This window comes from Fundulus heteroclitus, chromosome 19 (genome assembly GCF_011125445.2).
Source record: "Fundulus heteroclitus isolate FHET01 chromosome 19, MU-UCD_Fhet_4.1, whole genome shotgun sequence".
NCBI classification, from domain to species: Eukaryota; Metazoa; Chordata; class Actinopteri; order Cyprinodontiformes; family Fundulidae; genus Fundulus; species Fundulus heteroclitus.
The window spans coordinates 13,608,877-13,636,336 of NC_046379.1; the positions used below are offsets into that span (position 1 = coordinate 13,608,877).

Genomic DNA, 27,460 nt, shown 5'->3' on the forward strand with positions numbered 1-27,460 from the left:
TGTTTCAGGTCAGCACTGTGACCCCCATATCTATCGGATCAATCTGCATTTACCTACGGTGCAAACCTGGAAACTGAGATGTTATCTGTTGTTTTCCAAATGTGGAGTAATGAACTGTGTGGAGCGCAGTGATAAAGCACAGATTCATGTTGTGACTCCAACAGTGTGCCTGATTTGCTTTTGGGGCGAGAGCTTCAGAATAACTAGGAGCAGAAGTAAACTTTGTGAAGTCAAAAACAGTCAAATGTTTATCTCCGGTTTTAAAGTGTCACCATAAAAATAAAAAATAAAAATAGACAACAGAAAAAAAAAAAAAACGCAAACCCCTTTGGACACATTACATTACATCAAACCGTTTTTTTTTTTTTGTTTAGTTGCCATTTTGACACAATAGAGAGGAAATATGTAGAAATAGCATATTTAATTTGTTTTTGTATAGAAATTAGGTTATAAACCACCCATAGATATATCTGAAATACAATATATAGCCTGGTACAGCTATAGATCCCCATAAATCTCCATGTGATCGGCATTCACAGTAGGCCAAAACACCACGATGTAACTTAAAGAGCCAATTGTTTAATGAGCCGTAGTTTTGAACTATCAGTATTTAGCTTCCTGAAAAATACTCTCAGATCCTTCATGCTTTGGATGTTGTAGATCTAGAAGTACCTTATGTTTAGAAAAGATAATTGATAGGTGAGCATACAGACAAACAGGCATGCAGCCTAATTATGGAATACCCTGGATGTTGTAGTATCATGTACATACAAGAAAAAACACAAAAATGCATAAAGACTTCTTTAAGACTTGTTTTTTTTAAAACTTAAAAAAATAATTCCACCTTTGCTAAACAGATATAACTGAACTATATGTGAAAATGCTCATTGTCAATTCATACTAACAGCATGAATTCTGTTCTCAGTACTTATCTCCACTGTGCTATATAATGATCTGTTGAAATGAGTCACCGGGTTACGACCCGTTCCTGCATCCCCCTGGCAACAAAGCAAGTGACTGGCCAGCTGGAGACGAAGTATTTTTCTGTCTCCATCCCCAGAGAATGTGTGTGTGTGTGTGTGTGTGTGTTTAGCTTGTGTGCTTCTGCAGCAGTATTCAGCCTTGTACTGACTAAGCCACATTGTCTGGTATTCAGCACATTTTAGCCTCCTTATTCCTTTCGTACTTCTGCCCACACACTTCACAGCGACAGAGAGGAATCTGTTGTTTACTCATACTGTTCAGCTTCTCCAACCCTCCAAGAAATATCTGCAGAAAATCTACAGCTGCTGGCATATAAGAAACTGATGGTAAATTCAACAATAAAAGCAAAATGTTCGACTTTGTTCAATCCACAGTCTAAAAATAAATAATTTAATGCATTTTTAAAACTACATTAATTTTGGCTCAAAAAATAAATAATTGTTACTACTTCCCGGTATTATTCATATCAAGTGCTTTGCATCCCTGAAACTTACTTGATATCATTTATATGTACCGGGACAAGTGTTAAGTATTAACACATACCATTGAATTTAATAGGTTACCGTATTTTTAGAACTATAAGGCGCACTTAAAATCTTCTCAAAAATTGATGGTTCGCCTTATAATCCGGTGCGCCTTATATATGTTTTACTGTTTACCATTGTGCTTACTGACCGATTTTATGTGGTACAATGCGCTCAAAAATCTGTTAACACGCGTAAGTACGACTCTGGTAAGCAACGATGCCGCTATTAGCTTCTCGGCATCAAGAACTCTTTACATCGAACTGTTTTATATGCGACAGAAAAATACAGTAAGTTAATTTGCGATATTTCAAACTTAAAACAGATCACAGGAGTTTTGGCCGTTGATTCGGCTTTTTAATATCTTTCACAGATTTTAATCAAATCCCAGTTTTTAGGTATTAACAAAGGTTTTGATCAAATATTGCATGTCTTGCTTAAAGCTGATAATTAATCACTGCAGCCTTAAGAAAAACTCCTACAATACAGTTTTAGAAGATTTTTTCCTTCCTGTTGCAACATCTTTAACAATACACAAAAACCACAGAGCAAAACCTACTGCAAATTTTCCTCTTTTATGTAGCTAAGACTGAAAGCATATTAGCTAATGCTAGCATAACAGCTAGCATGCTATTAAAATAATAGCATAGTAGTAGGGCTCTTCAGTTGTATGGTAAGGTCAGAGAGTTATGGTTATGGTTCCCGCTGCGGGTGTCTAGGTTGGATCGACTACTCTGTTAACGCCAACAGCAGCAGGAACCACAGATGCACACCGAGCTGTGAAAAAGACCAAAACAGCTCGGCAGAAGGCATTACTTAGACTGGTGGTGCGTTCCAGTTGCCTCGGAAATTGAAATTGGCCAGTCAGATTACGTCATCTCCAACTTTTTGCATTCCAGTTTCCCTCTTGTCAGACGGTAGGAAAAAACATGGATGTTCGCACAAAAACCATTGTTAAACATACAAATACAGCCAACCTGAGCCTTAGAATACTTTGCTCTTCTAGCCACTATAGCTACTGTTGTTAAAACCAAAACAAAGACAAAAATGCAGTTCTACTCTGTATTTTGTCCATATAAACAGCGCTGAGACATCCCTTGTTATGAACACTGAAATGGAGTACCTGTATGACTGACTAAATGTTACATATATAAAAGATGCCTTGTACTGGGTAAAAGAGGAGGTTTATTAATCACACTAAGTGCATTTTTTAGATAAAGGTTAAATCTAAACTTATCTGCTCTGATCCATCAAGATGGCATAGAAAACATTTGGCCCGTACGGGGATCGAACCCGCGACCTTGGCGTTATTAGCACCACGCTCTAACCAACTGAGCTAACCGGCCCCCACCGCTACCACTCCTCCGACATGTTTGTTGGCCAACATGTGGATGTTGTATGTGTATGAGGATTTGTTGACTTTACTTTCAGGAGGTGGGGGAGGAAACTCGTCCAAATCCATGGTTGATCCACTTCTCCCGGACAAGCTCCCCAAACACCAGTAAGCAGGTCCTTGTTATCTATGCAGCAGACATCCCTAATGCAAAAAGACAAATGTTACAGAGTGCAAAGGTATTTAAGGAAAAGAATCATGTTGGAATTCAGTTTTGTAAATACATTACATTTATTGTAATAAGGAATAAATAGAGGCAAAAGATTTAGTACACAGCTCTAATAAATTTGGCACACTCATTATTCAGAAACTGTCAAAGTAAAAGTTTCCATGCATGACTCGATCCTCTCTCAATCACCATATGCCATCCACGAGTCAACCAACCACACTTGTTAGTTTGTGAAAGCAGCATTTGTGAAGGCGGCATCTCTGTGTAGTGACAGCCTGGCATCTTTTTCTGTCAAAATCCTGAGCTGAACCACAGCTAAATTAAAACAAAAGTGGGATGACAACATAAGAAGCCCTGCCATAAACAATCATTTTTGGTGAGCATGACGTAACACTTCAACACACTAACTGTGATGTCACGGCCTGGGTAATGTAAGATAAATAATAACCTGAGCAAAGGCTTGTGACTGTTTTTAACTGCTCAAACAAAGTAACTTAATGTTCAGTTGTTATCTTGATAATGAGTCGACAGAATCACGCATCCATTTAATCACGATCAGATGATCTAATGCAGGTCTGAAAAGAGTCACTTAACTTATATGTGTGGGAAAGGACATCAAATAAATCAATCAATAAATACAATCACAAACTTCAATATTTCCTTGGAGCTTTTTGAAAATCACCAACATAATGCAGTGTGTAATTGTTAAGTGGGGAAAAAAAGAGAGATATATAGTTTTCAAAAATATGCATACATAAAAACCTTCAAAAAGTGTGGCATACATTTCAGTATGGAGTCTTACTTTGCAGAACCAGATTTTCCACCAGTTCTAAAACTAAAGATTGCTCTGAAAATCAACTGTGCAGTTTTAACACATGAATGTTCCTCGGATGTAAACCCCTCCATGGTATCTGTTGGGTTACTGTCCAGCTGGAAGGTGAACCTTCACCCTAGTTTCAAGTATTTTGCGGCCTCTAACAAGTCTTCTTCCAGGACTTTGCTGTTTTTTAGCTCAATCTTCATTCAATTTAACGCTGATTAACGTTTCTGTCGCGGCTAAAGAAAAGCTTCTTCAAATCATGATGCTCTGCCCACTATATATGCCAAAAGGTTTGCCTTTCTCCACATGTTTAATGGTCTGATTTGTAAGGTCCCCTTTTGACAGTTGTCCTGTCAACAGAATTTAACACCTGAGCTGTGGATCTCCGCAGCTCCTCCAGAGTTTTTACTTAGCTGCTTCTCCGATTACTGCTCTCCAGTCTGTCAGTTTATGTGGATAAAAATGTTTGGTGGGTTTGCAGTGGGTTCCTTGGCCTTCATGATACTGTTTTTTTTTTCACCAATATTCTCTAATAAACCCTCTGAGGCCTTTACAGATCAACTGCATTTATGCTGAAACAAACAATTTACAAAAGAGATGACCTCTGGAGGAAACTGATTGTCGTTAATATTTTTAGGAGTAGTAGATCAATAGGGGGATACGATAAATGCATGCCACACTTTTCAGATTTGTATTTGTAAAACAAAAACCACATCTAATTTCCCTTTCACGTAAAAATTTTGCTGCACTTTTTTTTACTGGTTTCTCAAAATAAATCCTCAATAAATACAGTTTGGTTTGTGATTTTAATGATGCATAATGTAAAAAAGGCTCAAGAGATGTTGTATATCATCATATTTGATTAGGTAATCAAATATAAAAAGATACAAGTTGGGAGGAAATGATGAGAAGCAGAAATGTATAATCTATATTTTCATCCTGGGGGCAAACCACTTACAAACCAACGTGACTCTCAACTCTTCGCTAAAAAGGGGTGAACGTCACCCTTTGAGTTCAGCGGAACCACATAATTTAGTCCCGAGTAAATACCAACAGCAAGCTGAGGCAGGATAGACCTTGAGCTCCACACGAGCTTTAATACATTCCTGTGCAAAGGAAGCTCTGCCTGCTGATGTACATCACGCAACAACAGAGACAGTTTCTGTCAACGTCTCTCAGACAGAAACAGAGAAAAGGCAATTCTACGCCGTGACCCGTCCACATTCCTAATAACCCACGAAGAGATGAAAAAAAATCATGACATCATGCTATAGCATAAAGCAGCCATTGTTGTGGTTTCTATCGCCAATATTGAACCCCTACAATATCCCCAGAAAACAAGGCACAAAAGGTTCATAGTCAGTCTACTTTAAAGATAAATCTACTTAAGAGAATAAGGGACAAGAGCGACAACTCATTCCGAGACTCAGAGATTGTTTTGTCTACGGATAATGTGAGGTCTTCTGCCTCTTTGTCCTCTGCCCTGCTCATGTGGCTCACTGCCAGAGCAGAGGATACGGACATACAGGGCCAGTGTCTGCTGAAAACCCTCCAACCGACAGATAATGCTTTAGCTTTAGCTCAGACAGGTCGAATGTGCATCGCCCGGGGCGCTTTTGGCCTGTGCAACACAGAGAGGTGTAGACAGGGAGCGACAGGAGGAGGACCAATCCTCTACAATCTGTGGAGGAATCCATCCATTACACAGCACAGGGCGAGAAACGTGATACGGGTGCATGAAACGGGTAGCTACATGACAGGGGTTTGGAGTCAAAGCTAACAGCTGGGAGAACGGTGAATCACCTTTCCTCTCAAATACACCGGCAAACGAGACAGCAAGAGAGGGAAGGACGGATGGGAGGATACAAACCTCTTATCTTTTTAATTTTTCTCAGATTGCGTTTAAGTTTCCCCTCCCCGTGTCTAACTTTGTTTTGTCCTATTTTCAACGATTACTCTGGTTTTCTTCAGTGATTCGCAACCGGAAGAAAAACAAAAAAAAAAGCCCTATCCGTGAATCACACCTTGCAACGCGCGTGTCATGTCGTGACCCGAGCACCAAACTACCACCCGTCTCATCCTGCGGGAACGATCGGCTCAAGGAAAGCCTCCTTTACATCTGCAGCAGCAGCACAGTAAACAGTAAGACACGTGTGCGGCCGGCTAAACCCGAGCAGGTTTTATACAGACCTCAAGGCCGACAATATCCGCCATTATGATTTCTTAACCCCTCTCCTCATCTGCGGAGTGCTTAATTACAAAGGCGTCGTAACGCAGCCGAAGAGCGAGAGCAAGAGCAGAAAGGTGAAGTCCTGCCTGTGGTTGATGACGGGCTCAGCTGAGCGTGTCATTACACGCTCAGCTGCTGAGCTGTGTTGTGAAGACAGGAAAACAGTAATCTAGACTGTTGGTGAAATGCACACAATTTGTTCGCCTGAGTGCTAATACCGCCACTATGCTAAAGGCCAAACACCAGGTGCACAGCATAAGCTATGGGAATATAATCCCTAAGGTTGAGGATGAATTCCTACTCGTGTTGCAGTTCTACAGATGTTGGTGGGAAAATGGGACTGAAAAGACATCGATGCTTCAAGAGCGGGTACCTTTAAAGCCATTATTCATTATGTGGTATAAACACCACTGGCGGTGTTAGGGCTGTCTGCAGTGGTACTGGCACAAAACGTCAGTGTTATTTGTAAGGGAAATAGAAAGGATCTGATGGTGTAGCGGTACAGAACCGACAGAGAAAAAAAAGAGTTGTTTGAGCTGGTCGGATCTGTGGTTCATCAAAAACTTCCCACAAGAATAAAACAGTGGAAAACATGTTAAGAACCTCCGGTACGACCTGAAGTGGAGGACAGTAAATGAGTAAGAAGCTCTGGCAGCTACTGATGCTGTGTCCTACGCACTTCTCAAGGCAGAACCGGGAGCGACCTCAAACTCAACTGTAATGTGTTCCTCTTCTGGTCGGAGGGATTTTTCTAGTGGTTCTAACGGTGACCGGGCTACGATGCACAGCAGCGATCACAAATGGATATTGGATTTTGTGGTCGGGGCTTGTCTGACTTTCACCGTGTGGAATTTGGACTTTGGAAGGAGCGTTCTGTTAAATTTTCAAACCAAAAAGTTTGAAAATTTCAGCTCCTGGGAAAAAAAAAAAAAAACATTTAAATGACATCCTTCCACCAATCTCTTCAAGATATTTTACAAGACAAACACATCATGTTTATCTGGAGAAATAGCCAACCCAATCATATAGAAAGATTAAAAGTCAAATACATATGTTGTAACTCATGTACAGTCATAAAATAGAAATAAACTGAAACTTAAAAACCCAACATTTACAAACTAGAAACAGAAGTTTTCAGTTTTGATAAATTTGTTGAATTGAGGAAAGCAGATTTTTAAGTGAGATGGGGAAAAGTGGCTCATTTGATCATCAGCCAAATAAAAAGGGAGCACTTGGGAGTTACTTTTGTTTCAACAGAGGTTTAATAAACCACCGAGCGGAGATCGGTCTGGTCATGTTTGGGTGAGGTACTCTTCAACACCCAACACTGACTTGGCGAGAGAGTTTGTGTCTGCTGCTGAGTTTTTCAAGAGTCCACTTAGTGAAGAGTCACCGACAAAAGCCTGGAGGAGAGGGTGGAGGTGGTTGTGCGTCGTGTCGGTCTGTCTTTATTTGGACATGCACCCTCCCACCGGGATTACAGTCACTGCGTCAATGAAAGAAGAACCCAGGCGTAAAAAGGCTTCAAAAAGTACCGTCATGTAATTGATAGGAGGAAAGGGCAGTACCCAACAGAATACTGAACAAGAGAATAGGAAGTTCTTTATAGGTTTTTCAGTTTTAAAGTTTTCTTTGGTGCTACATACCCTTCGCTTAAATCTGCCTCTAAACCCAAAAACCAAGCCAGCATCTGGGTAGAGCGAGCAGCCTCAACCAACGCAGCTCACTGCACCACCCATTCTGACCTCAAATTGGGTGGGGGGAGCTTTACAAGCAGGCACAAGATAGCTGACATTTTAAAGAATTCTGACTTGCTGGAAAGTTGAAAGACAAAAAAAAAAAAAAAAACATAAATAAATGATGAGGAAGACTTTTTAACTAAATACCTAGCAGCTTTGGATTATAGAGGCAGAGCTTTGACTAATGAGGCCCAGAGGGAAGCTTATCTGATTTAGGATGCGAGATCGATCGAACGAGTGCGAGTACATCTGCATTCAGCCGCCCAGAAAACATGGAAACTCGGCTTCTAAGCTCAATGTGCGCCATACTAACTCAAATACTTCATAACATCATGTAAATGATAAAAACAGGATGTGTGGGATTATCATAGTTGTGCCAGATCATTGCCACTTTAATATTGCGGCAATACAACAACAAAAAAATTGTTGTTTTGGCTACAGCTTGCTTTAATGAAAAGTGTCAAAACACTGTCAGGAATTCGAGAGTAGGAATGTGCAGTAAAACCAAAGTACACTGAACAGTCTTGGCTGTCATTTCTAACTGGTCTCCACCCACCCAGCGAGCCAGGCTATAGCATTTAGGGCCCAACGTGGCCCCAGAAGAACAGTAGTGAGTGTGTGTGGAGCAGCAGCAGATCCAAAGAGCTTTTGTTGACTGGCTGGAGGTGAAGGGATTTTAATATGAATACAGGAACTCGGTCACATGACCGTGTACGGTGTCCAAAACTGGGAAAACTCTTGAGCATAACAGTGTCTCCCCTTAAACTGACACTGGAAGGGTGAAAACTAGATGGTTTGTGCAGTTTAGGTGACAGTATAAGGATCTAAATCAGGGGTTCCCAAACTTTTCAGCCGGCGACACCCAAAATACAAGTACCAGAGTTAGGCAAGGAGATGAGGGGTTATTTTCTTGTTTGTGGAAGTCAAGAGAATACAGTGGGAATTTCATAATAACTCTTACAACACAACGCTGTCTGTCCACTGTTTTAAAACTAGGAATGTTGAGCATCCTGTAAAGTTATACTTTGGTATCCGTTTCAAAATAAGAAAATCTTCGGAGCACATCAGCATCAAATCATTATTAGTATCACAATTTTGAATTAACGACTGTGTGGCTTTGTTTCTTGTAATATTTTGATCTTGGTCTCACAGTATTATGACTTTATTAAAAAATGCATTATAGCCATTGCAGATTAAAGAAATTATTATTATTATTATTATTATTATTATTAGCCACAGAGGAGTACATTTCCACTCATATACACATATTTGTGATAAAAAAGACTTGGATGTTTTCTAATGTCAAAAAGTTGTACATTTTCAAGTAAAATGATCATTATCCACACTTAAAGGTAGGGCTGGACGATAATTCAATAAAAATATATATTATTCGATAGATGAGTGGTTCTTAGTCATTCACTCCACACTATTCCAGACATTTTAAATTAAGAAAGCTTTCTGGGTGGGAAACGAAACGTCTTCAAACTTTAATTTGGTTTTTAACTTTTTTGGAATGGTTCAACAGAAAAAAAGAAAAACGGTCAATAAAAATTCAATAGAAGAACAGTTTCCCTTCCTTTTGCATCCTAGCCTATCATGTAGGTTAATATTACAGTCATTACATCCTCCGAACCAATCACAATCGCAGCCCCAGCATAACTCCTTCACCAAGCTTCAAAAAGTGCAGAGAACTTGTGTTGTTTTTTTAAGACTTACTGTTTTGGTAAAAAGTTGGTTGAATAAATGGTTGTTTGAATTCGGTGTTCTCTATTTAAAAATAAGTCATTAAGCAACAGCATAAAATGGCCAGGACAGCACTAAAAATATATATTTTTTAAATGTTTTGATAACTATCGATATCGACCAATATGATCTCTATTTTATCGATATGCTTTTCCTTCTACATCGTCCACCCTTAATTAAAGCCATATTAAAATAGTATATCACTGACATTGTAAAGTAAGATATTTGGATCATCGTTTGGATCATCTCGCGACCGCCACATTGGGAACTCCTGATCTAAAAAAATAACAATAAAGATATGGTCTGTTGTGAGTTGCACATGTGCCTACCGTATATAATTCAATTGTCATGTTCTTGGGTTCGTTCTGCTTCTAAATATAAACATGTTCCCAGCTGCTAAACAAGCAGGATTCCTCACATGCACCTGCAGAGGGGTTTATTTCCCAGCTGTTGCCTAAATATTTTTGCTAATCTCCGTCTTATCTTAGCGGATCTCCGACGGTGATGGATTGGACAGTTACTCCGTGTCAGACTTTCTAAACAATGAACGGCATGCCTCCTCTCCGAGCTGATCACTACTATGGCATCCTCTGACTTTGGCAATGGTAAAGGAACAATGTTTCAGTGGGCTGTTATTGCCAAGCAGAGCTATTTTTCCAAGGAAATGCATTTGTTAATGTGAATGACAATACTCGCAGCTAAAGACACGGGTTGTAGCTCTTATTTCTTTTCATTTTTTTGATCATAGCTTACAGCAAATTACCAAAATGTAGCTTCTCAGAAAATTACAGCATAACGTGAGACTAAACTATTTTTTTAAATACAGAGCCTGCACGATTATGCGTGGAAAAAGCTGAATGAACAGTTGTCCAGCAGACCCCCCCAAGATCCAAACCCTGTAGTAAATCTATGCAGACTGGCCAATGCAGATGAGCTGAAGGTCAGTATTACAGCCACCTGGGCTTCCTTCGAACCGCAGCAGAGCTATGGGGTCGTCCGCCTCAGCCGCCTGATGCGGTAATTCATGCATGCACATTACATGGGAAAACCTCTCAGCAGGCCGACATTTCCACTTTAAAACCCACCTTGTTTATTGGCCTTATTGGGCTCATTAAAGAAAAGGCATCAGTGTTTGCAGCCAGGCCATTCCTGCTTATTTGCTAAACAAATCCGCCACATGGACTTTTGTATGTACTTGCACGGGAGTGTGACCTCCACCAAATGCTCCAAGTCAGCATTGTCCTGGGCAAGAATGAGGCTGACATGCATGGCACCAGACGGTCCACAATAAAGCCAAAGAGCTCTTTGTGTTTAAAAGCATCTTCTGGTGGCTCAGAAAGGCTTGAAAGGTTTCCACCGAGGGAAACGGTTGAATTAAACCGAGGTTGTACGACCAGTATAAGAGTGAACCTCCAGTTGACTGAATCTGTGCAGTGCTCTCTGACTCAGGAATGCTATGCATGACTACTTGAATTTGTAGCTGAGCTGCATCTCTGGAAGCCTGCCTGCTTTAGGCTAGTTTAGGGTCCAGAGGATTTTTGATATTCGCTACTTCAGGGACAGGCTACATTCTTATATATATATATATATATATATATATATATATATATATATATATATATATATATATATATATTTATTTTTTTGCAGTTTTAAGCACTACTAGGAGTGAAAACCCAATTCACTCACTGGGTTTAACATGATAAACACTGACAAGTGTAACCTATCAAAGCTACAGTAAACCTGCTCATTTATTCTACATTAAACACCTACCACAGATTTGTTTTTTACCCTCTCCCACGTAAAACACACATTCGTGGGGCTCCTTGTTTAGGAGGAACCAATTAAATAATGTGTAGAGGAAAAAGAGAGTCTTTAATGTGCTGCATGCTATATTGGTGGCTGACAAGAGTTGGCAACATCACCATGAGACGCCACGTTACATTCATCTCCCCCAGTACTGTGTATCTATGTGGGAAAAGATCCACCCGAGTTAGTATTTCACGCAAAATATACATTTGTATCCGGTGTTAAGTCCAATGTGACTGTAACTCAAACTTCAAGCAACGACGAAAGAGTTCTTTAACTTTCTTAGAAAGTTAGAAAAATGTCTCCAACTCACCATTGTATCGCTCTCCCAGTTTCCAGTCCTCGTATAACTCCACGATATGACAGAGACGTCTTAAACTGAACACATTTCTGGCCGTGGGACAACTTGCCTCGCATCCAAACATCCACTTTTCTGCCCTCGTATCGGCTCTTGTCTTCCCGAGGTTAGCAGACTCTACCCGTGAAAACTCCTTACCTCCCGGTAGCAGCTGATTGGCGGATGGGTGATGTGTGACGAGCCGTGATTGGCTCAGAATGACGTCGATCAGCATTCCAAGGCCCTTTCCTGTAGGACGTATCAGCGGCCAGAACGCTTCCCACTTCACTTGACGAGAGGGCTCCGGAAACACAGATGAAAAGCCCTGAACAATTTTGGGTTTAATTTATTGATTTTTGTTAAAACACCTAATGTGCATAAAGGATAAACATAACTTTCAATAATTCATGTTAGGGTTTGAGGAAAGAACAATGACCAAGTCTTATATTTTTTTGAGGATTTTATGCATGCAATATTATTTTTAAATCATCTGCAAGAAGCAACTCTGAATTTGTTTTACCAAAAACTACATTTATTTAGGTAACTCTCTTCAAAACTTAAATATATACATTCTATTTAGATTCACTACACAGAAAGTGATGTATTCAATTAGTCTTGATGATTTTAACTTAAGTTTTTTTTATTGTATATTTCTATTTTAGTATGTCTTTATCTATTTTTATAGTTTTATTATTCTGATGTTTTAATTGGTGATAGTTTTATTGTACTTGTTCTTGCTAGAGCTGGCAAGAGTATTTCTGTATTTTATTAGTTTTTATCAGTGTACAACGCTTTGGGATGGTGTTGTTTTTTAAGTGCTTTATAAATAAAGTTGTATTGTGTTGTATTGGCAGTGGGTAGCACTGTTGACAAGCAGCAAGAAGGTCCTGGGTTCGAGTCCGACCCTGGGCCTTTCTGCATGGAGTATGCATGTTCTCCCTGTGCACGCGTGGGTTCTCTCCGGGTACTCCAGCTTCCTCCCACAGTCCAAAAACATGACAGTTAGGTTAATTGGCCTCTCTAAATTCTCCTTAGGTGTGAGTATGTGCGTGAATGTTTGTTTGTCCTCTCTATGTGTTTCCCTGCGATAGACTGGCGACCTGTTCAGGGTGTACCCCCCCCCCCCCCCACCCCCCTCTTGCCCATTGACAGTTGGAGATAGGCACCAGCACCCCACGCGACCCACACAATTCACCCACACAATACATCCATCCATTTCCCAACTCCTCAGTTGGGAAATGGATGGATGTATTGTATTGTATTATGGCTAGTGAATAAAAAAACCAAATTTTGTTTTTAAGGGGGGGGGGGAGATATAGGCAAAAACTAATTCTAAAAATGTTATTGTATGTTATGGCAGGGCTCTAATACTTGTGGCTCTTCAGTGTTAACCTACCATAAAAATAACTTTGGTTAAATCAGAGAACCAACAAAGGCTTTTGAAATATAGATACAATAAAACAATAACTGGTTTTAGCAGTTTCTTCATGGAATAATTGCAAATATCATCCCATACAAAAAATAGATCTATTCACTCTTTGCAAAGGTTCTGTTTTAAAATATTTAATATTTTAAATATAGAAGTAAAAATGTTGGTGGTTCTTTAAAAATCAAATTTTTTTTTTTTTTTACAAAAAATGAAAAATTGTCTTTCTCAAAAAGCTGATATAACATTTGCAAATCTAAATAAGTTTTATTTAGCTGAACTGAGGGCAAAAACGGCTTTTTGGATTGTAAAGGTTGGAGACCCCTAGAAGTCAGAACACTGGTTTTCCCAGGATTGTACAGAGCAGGCTAGCTAAATCCAGGAAATCCAGCTAAACTGATTGTTGTCCAGCAGACATTCACTGACATGTTCTACAAGGACTTTTGAACAAAAAGATCTTATTTATAAAGAAGGCTGGCTGTTTACAGGGCACGGAAATACCACCTACAAATAGAAAGATGAGTGAAATGAAAAAGTGATACTTAAACAAATGCAAAAGCAACAAGGATTCTAACAGCCTTGAGATGACTGAAACGCAAAGTTCAATGGACTGAGGCTGGAGTCGGTGTCTCAGGGGTCCTCACACGGACACATGTAGAACATGTGCTACAACTGTCCCATTACTTGTGTAAAGTCCTTCCTGAACCGGTCAGATGTACGTACCTTACCATGGCTAAGGAGGGCCATGGTAAGGCCAACATCTACTTTATTTGACCACTGGGTCATTGTGCTTGACTGCTCAGAAAAACTCACCTGACCTAAACCTCAGAGAATCTACGGAGCGTTGTCAAGAGGACGATGAGAGACACCAGAGGAGCTGAAGGCTGCTTTAAAGCAGTTTTGAGTACAGATAACTTGAAATACGTGGACAGCTTTTTCAGCAGGTCAACGTTTGGGTATTATTATACATTTTATCCAAAACTTACTTTTGGGTTTTCACTAGATGTAAGCCAAAGTTATCAACATTAACAGAAATAAATGCTTGAAAATGATCAATATGATTAATACATAATGTGTACAAGATTTTGAATTATCTTGGTGAGATCCATTTTCATTAATATGATTTATTGACATGCATTTGTATATGACCTCAATTTAGATATACTGTACATAAGGGCTTATTAAAGGCATTATTTTGAAGCTAAATGAGCAGTTGGGTAAGATAACTCCTACAGTGCCACCTAGTGTAATTCTCGAGCTTTATCCTGCTCCTACCACTCAAGGTGTTGTAAACTAGAGCCATATTCACCCAATTGCACACATTCATAAACAGATATTTAGATCAGTAGGTAGCGTTAAGTGACCACTCTTTCCACTGAGCCACAAAAGCAACACACACAAATAAAGGTGAACCACGCATTGCGCCAGAAATCCCAAATGCTTTTGAACCTCACATTTTATTTTTCAGGGTACACAAACACACAGTGCTGCTTACGTGCAATAACTGAAAGCAAAACTGCAAGGTTTCCTTTAAATTTCAAAGGTTATTTATATAGAAATAATAAAAACACAAATGTTAGAAACTATTAATGTCAAATACCGAAGGCTTTTTTGTCGAAATTAAGCCACAGTGGGTAAAAAAGAAACGATAAGACAGTTCTACAATTAAGGGTTGCACAATATATTGAATGTCAATAATTGCCATATCTCAGTTACAAGTTGGTAGGTTGTAATAGTTCAGGTGGCTTGGACTCAAATCCAGCTTACCAATAATACCATAATTTAACAATAATACTACCCATGACCAATAATACCAATAATATAGTTGGCTTCTTCCATTGTTTTAATGCTTATGTTATAGATATTAGTGACCAAGATGCTGTGCTGATTTGTAAAGGAGGTGGTAATTATAGAAAAGAGAGGAGCAAGGAAATTGAGGGTCAACAATAATCAATATTCTCATTGGAATATATAACAATAAACTCACAAAAGCTTTCCAAATATATCTCTCTCTCCCTCTGTTAAATTATTTAGACCAAGACCATATTATTCATTGACCTGAGTCATAATACTTTAACCAGACCAGAAAAATTACCATCCACTACAATGTCTTATTCAAGTGCATACTGATCTAATTCAGCATATTTTAAGGAATTACACATGGTACCCCGCAGTGGTTATGATTTTTGAATTTAAATATTTAAGCACCTTATTTAATTCCAGCTGTGTCATTTTGAGGATATTTTAGGCCAAAATTGTAACTTATACATTAAAAAAGCCCATAGAAATTAAAGTACGCTCTCCGGAATGGTTCTTTGAATCGTCTTGTTACTGAAATGTACGATATAAATAAACTTGCCTTGCCTTTAACAAACAACCTGTCCAGAGGACCTACACGTTTTGTTTTTTTACCTGGATTAGTGAGATGCATCAGGGCCCACAAAAAACATGTAGCAAGTGTTTGTAGCACATACAAAAAAAAAAAAAAAAAAAAACTGCCAGATATGACATTATAAAGCTACTGTGAGCAAAGAAAACTCACTTATGTTAAAACATTTAAAGTAAATTTCTTACAACATAAAATACATCTTAAATGTAACTTGCACGTTCTGTTGTCAATACCGTTTCACTTTTTGCCATGCTGCATCTCCGTTTCAGACAGTAAGGCCTTTGTGGAGGCAACAATCCTCGGGCTTTCTGCCACCGATAGAGGAGAAAGGCTTTCAGTGTCATGGCACTAACAAATCTCTGATGTGGGAAGACTCGCGCGCCGAGACCCCTGCAAACTAATCCGTTCCCTTAGGACCCAACAAAGAAGTCAATTTCCTCAAATTAGAACTAAAACTCTGTCATGTGTGCAACAAGGGCAGCGTTACTTCGTCAGTGAGAGAGGAAACAGCCCATCTGTGCGTGCGTGTAACACATTCACGCAACTGCGCAGTAATATTAATCGTCTGTAAAGGGACTCAAGGTCTTCTGAGCCGGTGTCTGCCCCATCAACAATTTCATCATCGTAACACATAATGACAATAATTTAGAAATATTTCCCACTATTTTGCGACATGTCTTATTATAAATGAGATCACAGCAACGCATAAGAAAAATTACACTTTTTAAAAAAAATAATTAAATAAGATGGAAAAAAAGTTATTCTAAACAAATCCACGCAAAACATCCTGGCGGTAAACCATGTGGCGACACGTAGCGTGATTAGATCACATGATCGTCCCTTCGCCAAGGTGCTTTTTATGTCTTAGTCATAATCCAAAACTTCAACTATCAGAAGCAGATTAGAAAAGCAGAGCAAGTTTAACATTTTGGGACCTTTTTAAACGCTTTTCAGCTTTCGTGGGGTTTTGCAGACACCGCAGGCCGCTGTCCTGAGGTGCCGTTAACCGGTGCCGGCTTGTTCCCAAAGTTCCAGTCCACAGGATTTAGCAGCTGCATGGTCTTTTTGTGCGTCCAGATGGGGTTGATGATGAACGTGAGCAGAGCGAGTCCCGAGAAGAAGATCAGCCTTTGGAAAAGTGCCACGTGGGCGTTGATCCCTTCCCAGTGGGTCAGAGTCACCCACCACATGTAATAGGTGAGCACCATGCGGCAGTGGAACATGTGGATCATCAGCCACTGGTTGGCTCTCCAGAAGAGAGTGCGAGCCCAGCCAGCCTTTCACGGCGAGAGAAAAGAAAACACAAACATTTAGATATAAATAACACCAAAAGTAAATGTGTTATGAGAAGGAACGGAAAAAGTTGATCGCTTCCTTTTTCTAAAAATGACTTTTAACTGCTTAGAGCCACATGTTCTTGAAGATCTAAGGGGAATTGAAACTTGGTGGTGGAGGAAAAACATTTTAAAATTAGGTGACAGAACAGCAACCGGCCATGTGACATGCAACAACAACATAGCATATGCAGTAGGTGAGTCAGAGAATGATATCGAGGTAAACTGGGGTTCTGAAAAGTGAAATAAACACTTGAATGCTCCGATCATAATATTTCTACAGTCTTTTAGATACGAGAGAAAGGTCCATAGTAACCAGAGTTTTTTTCCCGCAGAGCGCTGCTGGAAACATTTCTGCATACTGCATGTCATTCGTTATCTAACTAATTGTTTTTATTCTTTGAGCGAAAAGGTCTGTTAACGAGGCCAAATTGTCTTCAGATTATTTTGTCACGTAAATATACATAAAATAATCCCCTGATCTGGCACGTGAGCCCTTGCAAGGTCCAGATTACACCATAAAAATCTTTCATATTTTGTCTTAATTTCAGGATTCACCTATAATGGTTCAGTTGGAAAACAATGCAGCCAGAAGTGTTTTTAAAAGCAAAATATTAATTTTTGTCTTTTTTTTATTTTATTTTAGTCTGCATTATAGCATTATTGTACAGTAGTGAACTTAGGCCACTGAGCTAAATAAAGGAATTTACATAAGTCAATGATCTGATACCTAAATTAATAATTAAAAAGTAAAAACATTTAAAGATACTTGCTAAACATTTTGTGAAAATATCCCAATTTTTTTTTTATATTTTGCAATTTATTTTACTTTTTTTTTTTTTTTTTTTTTGCATTGCACAATGTTTTCATTCTCCCATGCAATATGTGCATAAGCTAAAAAGGTCAGCTTTTAAAATCCTGTAGTTCAACGTTGCTGTACGGTGAGAATCTCAGTCACCCCTGCTTAGAGTCTAAGTAGATAAGGATAGACTAAAGAGACGTTTTCTGATCGGTATTTTCACCTTACACAGAGACACCAAGCAGCGCTTACCTTCAGCAGCATCCATGAGATGCAGGTAAAAGGCGTACTCATCTCCAGTAGGAGGGTAACCATTGCCAGGAAGTGTCCCTGAGAATCAAACACCACAGCGCCTGCGAATCCTGACAGGGCGAAGAAATGGTGCGTGGCCAGAGGAAGGTCGAATGACCGGAACACCGCGCTGGATGCATGAAGTGCTACGTTCTCAAACAGGAAGAAGCCCGTCGCTGTGAGCACGTGAAACCACGACCAGTCCTCCTGGCCCCTCACTTTGTCTTTGCTTAAGGCGGACTCCTCAGTCAGAGCCCGGAGTCCTGCCACCATGCTCTGTATGCCAAACGCTGCCCGAGTGGCGGCCAGGTTCCAGAAGACCTTCTCCTTGGCGGAGAGAGCATTGTAGGTGTGGCACAAAGCCAGTGACAGGAGGTGGGAGAGGAGAAATACAGCTGTGTAGAACCCAAAGCCAAGGCCGATGAGCTGGAGGCGATAGTCCCAGGAAAAGCACTCTGGGCTGGGCTGGGGTGGAGAAGAGGTCTGCTGTTCGGTAGACATGGTGGTGGAGGGAAGAAGCTGGACTTTAGCTGGAGAAAGTCATCTGGAGGTGGTAGCTTGAACTGGCACAAGCATCCTGTAGGACCCCTGCAAAACAGTTAGTGCAGCCATGTTATTCACTTAGATGTAATAGAGCGAGAGCTAATGAGGCGTTGACTTTGGACATGAATGACAGCATGTTAAGAGTCTGGACTACCGTGCAACGATACAACAAAAACAGGGACAAAAATTCCTAAATTGTTTTTAAAAAAAAGTCAAAATATTGCTAACATCAACTAAGGACATAATTTGAGGAACGCAAAAGGCAGAACTCGGAAGCTTGTAGGTGTGGCACACAGTTAACAGCGAAAACAAAGTCACGACAAAATAGCGAGAAAATAAATAGACTATTACGCAAATGTCTGGGCACGCTTTCTCATTCGATTAAATGAGAAATGCGTCCAAACTTCTGTCTAGTGGTGTACGACTAGAGCCTTCTGTGCGAAAAGCAAAAAAATATTTGGACACAGCAAATGCAAGACCTAGATCAAACATTTCAAAACCTGAGATAGGGCACACCTGCTCCACCGGAAGGTGGAAGAAAAACAGTTGACAGTATGGGCCACCACAAAAAGAAGGACGATCAATCCAAATGCCCATCCCGAGTCAGAGATGCAGAGCAAAGTACAGAGTGTATGGTGACTTTTACAATGAAGGATTAGCGATCGTTTTCCGTTGTTGAGAAACTACTCGGACACATCTTATCTCTAAGATGTTTCACTGGTTCCGAGATCCCAACACTCCACAACAAAATCAAAACAACGCCTCAGGATCGCTAAAAAAAATCAGGCAGGGTAGCTCTACCATGTGACGCATGAACAGCTATCGCCACAGAATCCTGAAAGAGTGGATGTCCATTTTATCACCAATGAGCCATTTGTGGACTTAAACCGAAAGCAGTAAATGTGCCACACAGGTGAGAATATGAACAAAACGGACAAGAATGTCACAGAGGAAGGGCAGATTGATCAGAAAGTTTATTTTAAATGACTTCCCTTATATTGAACACATGCTCCACAAATCGCTGACTGTATTTGACAGAATCCATTGCTAGCTTGGACTAATTCTGTTCAAGTTTAACATGTTTGAATTATGTTCAAACTAGACAACACGTAGGGCTCCAAGCCAAAAGAAGCCTTTAAGTCTTTAAGGTTTTACTGATCATGAACCGTGTTTTATACCATCTGCCATCATCATTCGTTTAGACGTGTTCTGTCTAGGCTTGGTTGCTAATTAGTGTAGTTTATAAACTGGACACTTATGGTTTATTATTATTTACCATTTTAACACCATATAGGTTAGCATGGATAATTCTTGTAATGATACATGTTGCATTTGCAAGTTTTATACGATCATATTTAGATGGAATTCCCTGAAAAAACGTTTTGTGATTAGTCACCGGGATCAAAACTTTGTCTGCTGAGTGTCTGGCATACTGAGTAAGACTAAACCTTTAAACATATTTACACGAAGAAGCAACTAACTGTCCGGCCAGCAAAAATAAACTAACAATTCATTAAATCCGAGGGAGTATTACTCACCGTAATACTTTTACCAGAACATCACCGAAATGTCTGTAATGAGCACGGTGTTTCTCTTCTGTCTTGTCCGGCTAAAACAGGAAGTCCCGTGTCATAAGATTTCAATTTGGTCACATGATTCCAATACCGGAAGTTACGCCTCCCAAACGCGTCTACTGCAGTAGAAAATAAATAAATATAAACAATAATACACGAAAAACTGAAGTCATGTGAAAATTGGCGTTTAGATACAGACATACAGCTTAAAAGTATTTTATAACAGTTTTATTTTACCTGCTGCACCCGAGTCTCACGCTGCATTTGTCCAGCAGGGGGCAGCGTCGCTCCGCACATTTGTGATATGTGTACACGAGATGTAGATTTCACACGTGACTCTTTTTGTAGTTTTTATCGAGGTCCAAGAGAACCTCAACAGATTAAGAAATCGTTGAAACAAATTTATGAGTTGATTTAAATACAATTTTTTATAAATGCACAAAATTAAAATGTATCCACAAACCCTTAAACATGCCAATTTTTAAACACAAAATTAAATTTTTTACTAAAATTGTGCTAATAAATACTCAAATTCAACCGATTGAGTATTATATTGATGTATTTTTTATTGTGGAATAGTATATATTTCAACAATTCAAAATGCCAAAGTTTATTAAATAGATAATAAAATTGTATTATTGCACAGCGACCCAAAGCAGAACAAATTGCCAGCCACAGATTTTAATAGGTAAGTATAAGAGATAAAACACATTAATATATTATAAGACTATGAGATATTTAAATAAAATATGCATATACATTATTCTATTTTTAACATATAATAAATATAAAATCTAATTAAATATTTTCATATTTAGTCACATATTCATTAAATGATCTGAACATTTAAATAATCATTGATAAATTTCTTTATTAATTTAGTTTGTGTTTTTCCAGTTTTGTTTAAATATGACATACACAAAGTATTGAACTTATGTATCTAACTCACATAGGTTCAAAGTTATAGAGACAAGCTTAAATATCAACATATACTACAAATATGTGACTATATTTCAATTACAAGGTGTTGATTTATACTTTGCTTTTGTATAAATCTAATGTCTATAATAATTCTGAGTGGAAATCTGATATCTCTTCTTGGCAGAATTGGTAGAGTTTTAGTATGGTGCGTGGCTTATTAGCACAGACCTGACTTTTAAGCACTGCCCAAAAAATGTCAGCATGGTTGAGGTCAGTCTTCATCCATTCCAAAACCAGATTTGATGTGTTCCTGGGATAGATTTTCAATTGCATTTTCCAACTGCTCCAAAGTTTGAGTTGGGGAGAGTATTCATCTTCTAGCATACTACCAGAGCTATAATCCAATAATTTACATGGATTATACATGTGCTAGGAAGGGCGTAGTTAATGTCCAGAGCCAATTCCAAGTGAGAACGTGGTAATATTTTAAAATATAATTTCACAGATATCCTATCTAATTTGATTGAGCTTTGAACTATTTTGCAAACTATAATTGGCAAGATAATACACAGAAAACCAGTTAAATACATTGAAGTTTGTGGTTGCCATGTGGAAATGTTTATGAATTGTTTTGTGGTTGTTGGCAAAGCACTGCACACCTACAGTGGTTGAATCACTCCTTAAATCTGCCCCTACTAACATACTTTACTCTGATGCTAAAATAAACAGACAAAACTCAGAAAAAAGTGTCCAAACTTTTTCTCCAAAAATTTAATTGCAGAACTATTTACATACGATGTCCGAAGCAATGACCAAACCGCTCAAAGAGGGGAAAATCTTCAAGTCGCTCAGTTTGGAAAGAAGAAAGCAAGGTGCATATGTTTAACTGAAATCATACAAAGTAAAGGGCTAAACATTGGAATACATTGCACAAAAATAAATAAATAAAAGAAATCACCCACACTGAAAATGCATGTGTGTTTGACCTAAATCAATACAAAACATCAGTGCTGTAATCTGAAACAGAAATAAATAAATACATTCAAAAATCAGTGTTTGCATGCCATCATATCAGCTTATAAAAGAAGCAAATCAAAGTAAAAATGAAAACAGTTAAGACGAAAAAAAAGCATAAAAGTTATGTTCCAAAGAAGCATATATTATAGATTTATCTATATATATTTATAGATTTCTTTACAAATAATGAATATTTGGTATTATATTCATCCTTACTATAGATATGATATACAAGAGATGAAAATAGTTTTACCTAAACAACTACTTTTTTTAAATCTTATCTAGTAATCATAGATTTATCTCACATTCCAAGTAAAGGAAGTGTTTTATTAGTCTCAGTGATGCTCTTTCAGCAGCGTCGTTCTAGAGTTAAAACATGGACAGTCATATTAGGTGTGAGGCCACAGAATGCTAAAATACAAGCAGAAATGTAAAATATTAAACGAGGGAGCTGTTCCTTAATTGATTTATTACATAAAACCCATTTAAAGTGATGCGAGAAATGATTTTACAGTGTGCCAAATAAGTCAACATGATGGCACTTGCAGTTATTAGCTTAACATTTTTTTGTCCTTGTCACTTTTGTTAAGTTTTGAGCATGTCAGAATAGAATAAAAAGAGGAAACAAAAACTGCGGCTGCATTCTTAAGCAAGGGGTCCTCCAGGGCACACATTATGATGCCTGAATCTACGTCATCCAAGCAGATCCAGCATAGAAAAACCCTTCAAAAGGAGCTTCAAGGGAATAGAGTCTGTTTGTAGGAGGTGGCCTTGTAGCTCCTCATAAAAGAGACAGTTATTAACGAAAAGAGTGAAGAAAAAAACACTTTTTATGGAAGGAAACTTATTCACTCTTACGAGACAAACTTGACCCTGCCGCTGCAGCAGTTTCTATGCATGGGTCGGAAAATGACTTTGACGGAGAAGTTTTAACGGTTATTCTTTTAAAGGTATATACAGTCATGTAGAAAAATTAGGGCACCCCCTGAAAGCCTGTGGGTTTTTCTGATATCTTTGGACATTTCAACAAAACATTTGGGTATTTCAACAAAACAGTGAGTTTGTATTTATACCAATAAACAATAAAGCCTAGAAAGAAAATTAGTTTTTAAATGTTCTGTAAAATGTAATAAGAAAAACTTTGATACTTCTATATTTATTCCCATTTAAAATGGCTAAAATCCCACATATATCAGGTACCCATGATTAGAACATTGTTACTCAGCATTGTGAATGGGTTTTCCCCTGCTTAAATCTAAGACAATTAGTATGGTGTGCTCCTGAAAGCAGACTGTGGCAACGTGTGAGTCTGGATAGAGATTTCAAGAGTTCTAAAATAATTTCAATCAAAAGAAAGAAAAAACAGCAATTCCCCTGTACGGAAAATAGTCTATATGTGGAGAACTCTCAAAGCGACTGCCTAGGTAAGCAACTTCATCTGAACAGCAGACCTAAATATGCAAAAAGAGGTCTCTACAAACTCCTAAACTGTCATCACCTGACCCACAGCAGGTCAGGTGATTAATAATGCTTGTATGGAAGTGCATGCCTGTACTGTCACAAACACACTTTGCAACATTTTTACTTTCATTGGAAGTGTGCAAAGAAAGCCAGAGAGAGCATGGACAAAGACCAGGACTTCTGAGTCAATTTTCTTTGGCCAAATGAGACTACAACTAAATATTTTTATCCAGGAAAAAAAAAAAACTCATAGTAGCTATGAAGCACGGGGGTAAAAGTGTCATGGTTTGAGGGTGCTTATAGATGCAGCAGTCCCTGGCCAGCTAATCCAACATGAGCTCTGCCATCTATCAGAGCGTGCTAGAAGGAAATATGAGTTCCTCTATAAATAAAATAGAAAACTTCAGATGAAACAGTCCTGAACATTGCAACATGACAATAGCCCAAAGCATACCAATAAATCTACTAAGGACAGCTTGAAAACGAAGAAAAATAAAGTTGCAGGGTGGCCAAGTCAAAGCCCAGATCCTGATCTCACTGCACTGAGAGGCTGTGGGGTGACCTGCATGAAACCCCTCAAGCCTCTCATAAATTCAAGTAATGAGCGGTGCAAACTTTCCTCAAACTGATGCTGTAAACTGGAAGATGGCCACAAGACGCGTCTCTTTGAAGTTACTTCAGCCAAAGGGGGCAACACTAGCTATTAAGGCGTAGGGTGTTCTATACTCTTCTTCAATCAGACTGTACATTTTTATTCATATTGTTTGGTTAATGCGTAGAAAAAGTTCAATTTCTACTTGAAAATAACACTTTCATTTCAGCAGGTAAATTAAAGCTAAATGAGATATTGACATTTAGACCTTTCTTAAGGAAGAACTGAATATTTGATAGGGTGTCCTAATTTCTTCACATGATTGTGCATATCTTTTTCTAAGGATAGTGGTGATTTCTGCAGACCTACTTCTATCGCCTACATCTGTTTGAACCCTTTTTACTCCCCCTTTGAGTTCCGGCACTGATCTTGCTTTGCTACTTGGAGCCGTTCAATCGTGGACCGACTGGATAAACGGGCTCGTTGCAATTAGTGCTACTTGGAGGAGCAGGAAGCCATACTTTGAACTGACTCGAGGTCATGGATATGCAGCACTTCTTCTCAGTTCTGCTCATTTTGCATACTCAAGATAGTCTACAGCCACTTCAGTGACAGCCTTCGACGAAGTCAGCCTGGGAGAAACCGACAAAGGCCAATGCATGTAGTGCTGATGCTTAAAGTTTTACAGTGCGGGCCGCTATTCAGCAAGACATTTATCAACACAAGCTCTGAAGGACCTTGGAGGGTATTTGCTTGATCTCACCAAGGACCCAAAATCTTACATAAGCTGCTTTGCTTAGTCAAAGTCAGACTGAAAATTACCCAGTGCAGCGCCTTGCCATTCTCGCTGAACAGCCTTGCAGCTACACAGCGCACAGCACCAGCAGTTTGGGGCTCAGTGCAAGAGCTCTCGTCTCCTTTAAGCCAGCATATGTCAGGCCGAGTCTGTCTCTCTACCTCTTACTGCCTGCCACTCTGGCAACAGCAGGGAATGAGTCGGCGCTGCCAACAGTCTGGCATCAAACAGACAATGTTTGGAAACCCGGTCTTATACTGTTAAAGTTTCCTGAAATTGGAGTACAAATGGCAGAATTATGCATATATTCATATATTCGTCTTGATACTTTTTGTTTAACAGTGTGTATTTATATGTGAAGTGCAATGAAAAAGTATTTTTCCTCTTAAAGATTTCTTGTGTTTCAAACTTTTTGCCATACAATTTTTTTTAGATCAAACCGACTTTAATGTCAGACAAAGACAACCAGACTTAGTATGAAAGGCTCCTTTCAAATGATGATTTCATTTCTAAAGGGGAAAAAAAGCAATCAAACCCAAACTGGTTCTATGTAATGTAATTGTTCTTTTACGTCACTGTGGAAGAATCTTGGCCCACTCTTGTTTTTAATTGACTGACAATCGAATGCTCAATGAGCCTGTGCAAAGTCTCAGTTATCCAGGTCCTCGCAATAGCAGACAGGCTTAAAGTCCGGTTGCCTCTGATTTAAGCCTGTTTGCAAATGCTCTGTAACTAACAAAGACTAATAAATGTTAGATGGACCTTTGTGTTGTTTTTGGTTTGCTCCTTAAAACTCTACCGTAGTTAAAATTCTTTTGTTGAATTTATTTCTTATTGTTGGATCCTGAACTCTGACCTTAAATGGGGCAGGTCAGGGCTGTTGGGCTTTTCATGTTTTTTGTTTTTCCTTTCTTTTTCTTTCTAACCTTCTGGATGAATCGGTAATCCACTCTTGGAGTATTATTGGTAGGCAGATCACTACTGGTAAGATTCATGGTATTTTATTTATTTTGTTATCAGACACATTGTTTATTTTTTTTTTTTGTCTAAAACGTACCAGACATGAAGTTACTATTGAAACATGCCAGGTATGTTTTAGACACAACACCCCCCCCCCCAAAATAAAACAACAAAAGAAGGAAAATAGTATATTTAGAATATAGGCGCTATGTACTTTACTGAAATGGGAAGATTCGTGTGTTCTTCAATGGCTTTAACTGTGGTGCTTCAAAATATAACAGCTTTTTTTGTTTTACCACGTGGTTTGAATGAGTAAATGTATGTCTCTATGGGTCTAAATTATATTCCTCTGTATTCTTAATAAGAAAAAAATTTGTTAAATTTGATGTTCTTATAAAATGCAGAAAGCCTTATTTCAAGAAGTCTGCTCTATCAGTAAGAAGAACAGGTTAACTCTGAGCTTATCAATTTTAGAGTTGTTAGAAGGAAAATAGAACTCTCGAAACTGTGAGCCACCCTTTACAAAACACAAGAAATGTTTATATATTTGTGGTAGCCTCTTTAAGGTCAGTTGTTTTCCTTATTTAGCCTAGAAAATACATTAAAAGATTGAGTTCACTTTTATCTATATACCCACTCCAATATATAACCTAAGCAGGGATGTTGATGGTCAAACCTGGCTACACCGTTTAAACAGCAAAATAATGTGCTAAATTAAGCGGCATATGATCAACCAGGTGTACCACATGGTTCAATTTTAGGACCACTGATCTTCTGCTTTGACATTAATCATCTATCTAAAGATGTCCTGTGTCATATGTGTGCAGGTAAGGTTATTAATGTAATGCTACCAGTTCTACTTGTAACAAAATAAAATGTATTTTAGATTTATTTTTGATCACATATGGTGAAACAATAGCTGAAAAAAGGGACTCACAAAGCAAACCCTAAATGGTAGAAATTTTAAATATCATCTGCAGTTATTGTTTTTAATCAGTTTTGTGAGTTTCTCTTATGTTTTGTGTTATTGTTGTTCTAAAGTAAATTTGTTTTGTTAAAAGCCCAACCACGGATTGGGCCTCTAAGTTAAGATATAGCTACAGGACCTACAGCATGTTTGTGTTTTGTTTTTCTCTCCCTAAATGTACCATTATTTTTGTTTACGTAGAAGAAAATGTCCTAATTTCTATGTCTTTCAACTAAATTATGCTTGAGGGGAGGCTGCTATAGGACACTGATAGGCTGGGGGTATCAGCTAGTTGTGTGAAAAAGTAAATTTTTCCATCATTCGATATAAACATGGTAATCATTACATTGAATTGATATACGATAGCTATTACTAACCAATTCAAAGAAAGTGTCCGATATTTTGAATCTGTAATAGTAATATCAGTGTTTTTACCAAGTAAAAGCTTTATGACCCTTTTTAATATTCAGAATAAACAATGATATTTGTATTTAGTCTTGACCTCAAGGAAACGCTGTTATAAATACTTCAGATATTGTCATCCTACTACAAGAAACCACAGCCACAGGCTCTAGAAGAGCTTAGAGAAATAAGACTGATTTAGATTAAATGTGAAACAAAAAGGTGTCGATGTCTTTGTTG

At 38.5% G+C, this 27,460-nt stretch overlaps 2 protein-coding genes and 1 non-coding gene across 4 annotated transcripts in view; all 3 read right to left on the bottom strand.

The window, feature by feature from the left end:
- Window positions 1-11,887, bottom strand: part of arhgef10 (Rho guanine nucleotide exchange factor (GEF) 10) — a 64,604-nt gene extending 52,717 nt beyond the window's left edge. For both annotated transcript variants that reach the window (XM_012862071.3, XM_012862070.3), the window contains exons 1-2: window positions 11,725-11,887; window positions 2,934-3,045 (exon numbers count right to left, since the gene is read on the bottom strand). In XM_012862071.3, the coding sequence (XP_012717525.2) occupies window positions 2,934-2,970 (37 nt within the window). In that variant the 5' untranslated portion in view covers window positions 2,971-3,045; window positions 11,725-11,887. The remainder of the gene's footprint in view (window positions 1-2,933; window positions 3,046-11,724) is intronic.
- trnai-aau lies at window positions 2,781-2,854 on the bottom strand. Its single transcript has one exon. It is a non-coding gene; the product is annotated as a tRNA-Ile (tRNA).
- Window positions 11,888-14,612: 2,725 nt separating the features above from the next.
- Window positions 14,613-20,212, bottom strand: cln8 (CLN8 transmembrane ER and ERGIC protein). The gene is made up of 3 exons (XM_012862074.3): window positions 20,069-20,212; window positions 17,949-18,575; window positions 14,613-16,840 (listed from the first exon to the last, which is right to left on the bottom strand). The coding sequence occupies exons 2-3, from the start codon at window positions 18,486-18,488 to the stop codon at window positions 16,514-16,516; spliced, it is 867 nt and encodes a 288-aa protein (XP_012717528.2). The 5' UTR covers window positions 18,489-18,575; window positions 20,069-20,212; the 3' UTR covers window positions 14,613-16,513.
- Between the last annotated feature and the right edge of the window lie 7,248 nt (window positions 20,213-27,460).

Excerpts from the sequence above, each read along its gene's own strand:
- cln8 (XM_012862074.3), bottom strand. The coding sequence starts at position 18,488 with ATGTCTACCGAACAGCAGACCTCTTCTCCACCCCAGCCCAGCCCAGAG. Across the intron at positions 16,841-17,948 it reads TCTCATGGATGCTGCTGAAG|GCTGGCTGGGCTCGCACTCT; the intron begins GTAAGCGCTGCT and ends TCGCCGTGAAAG.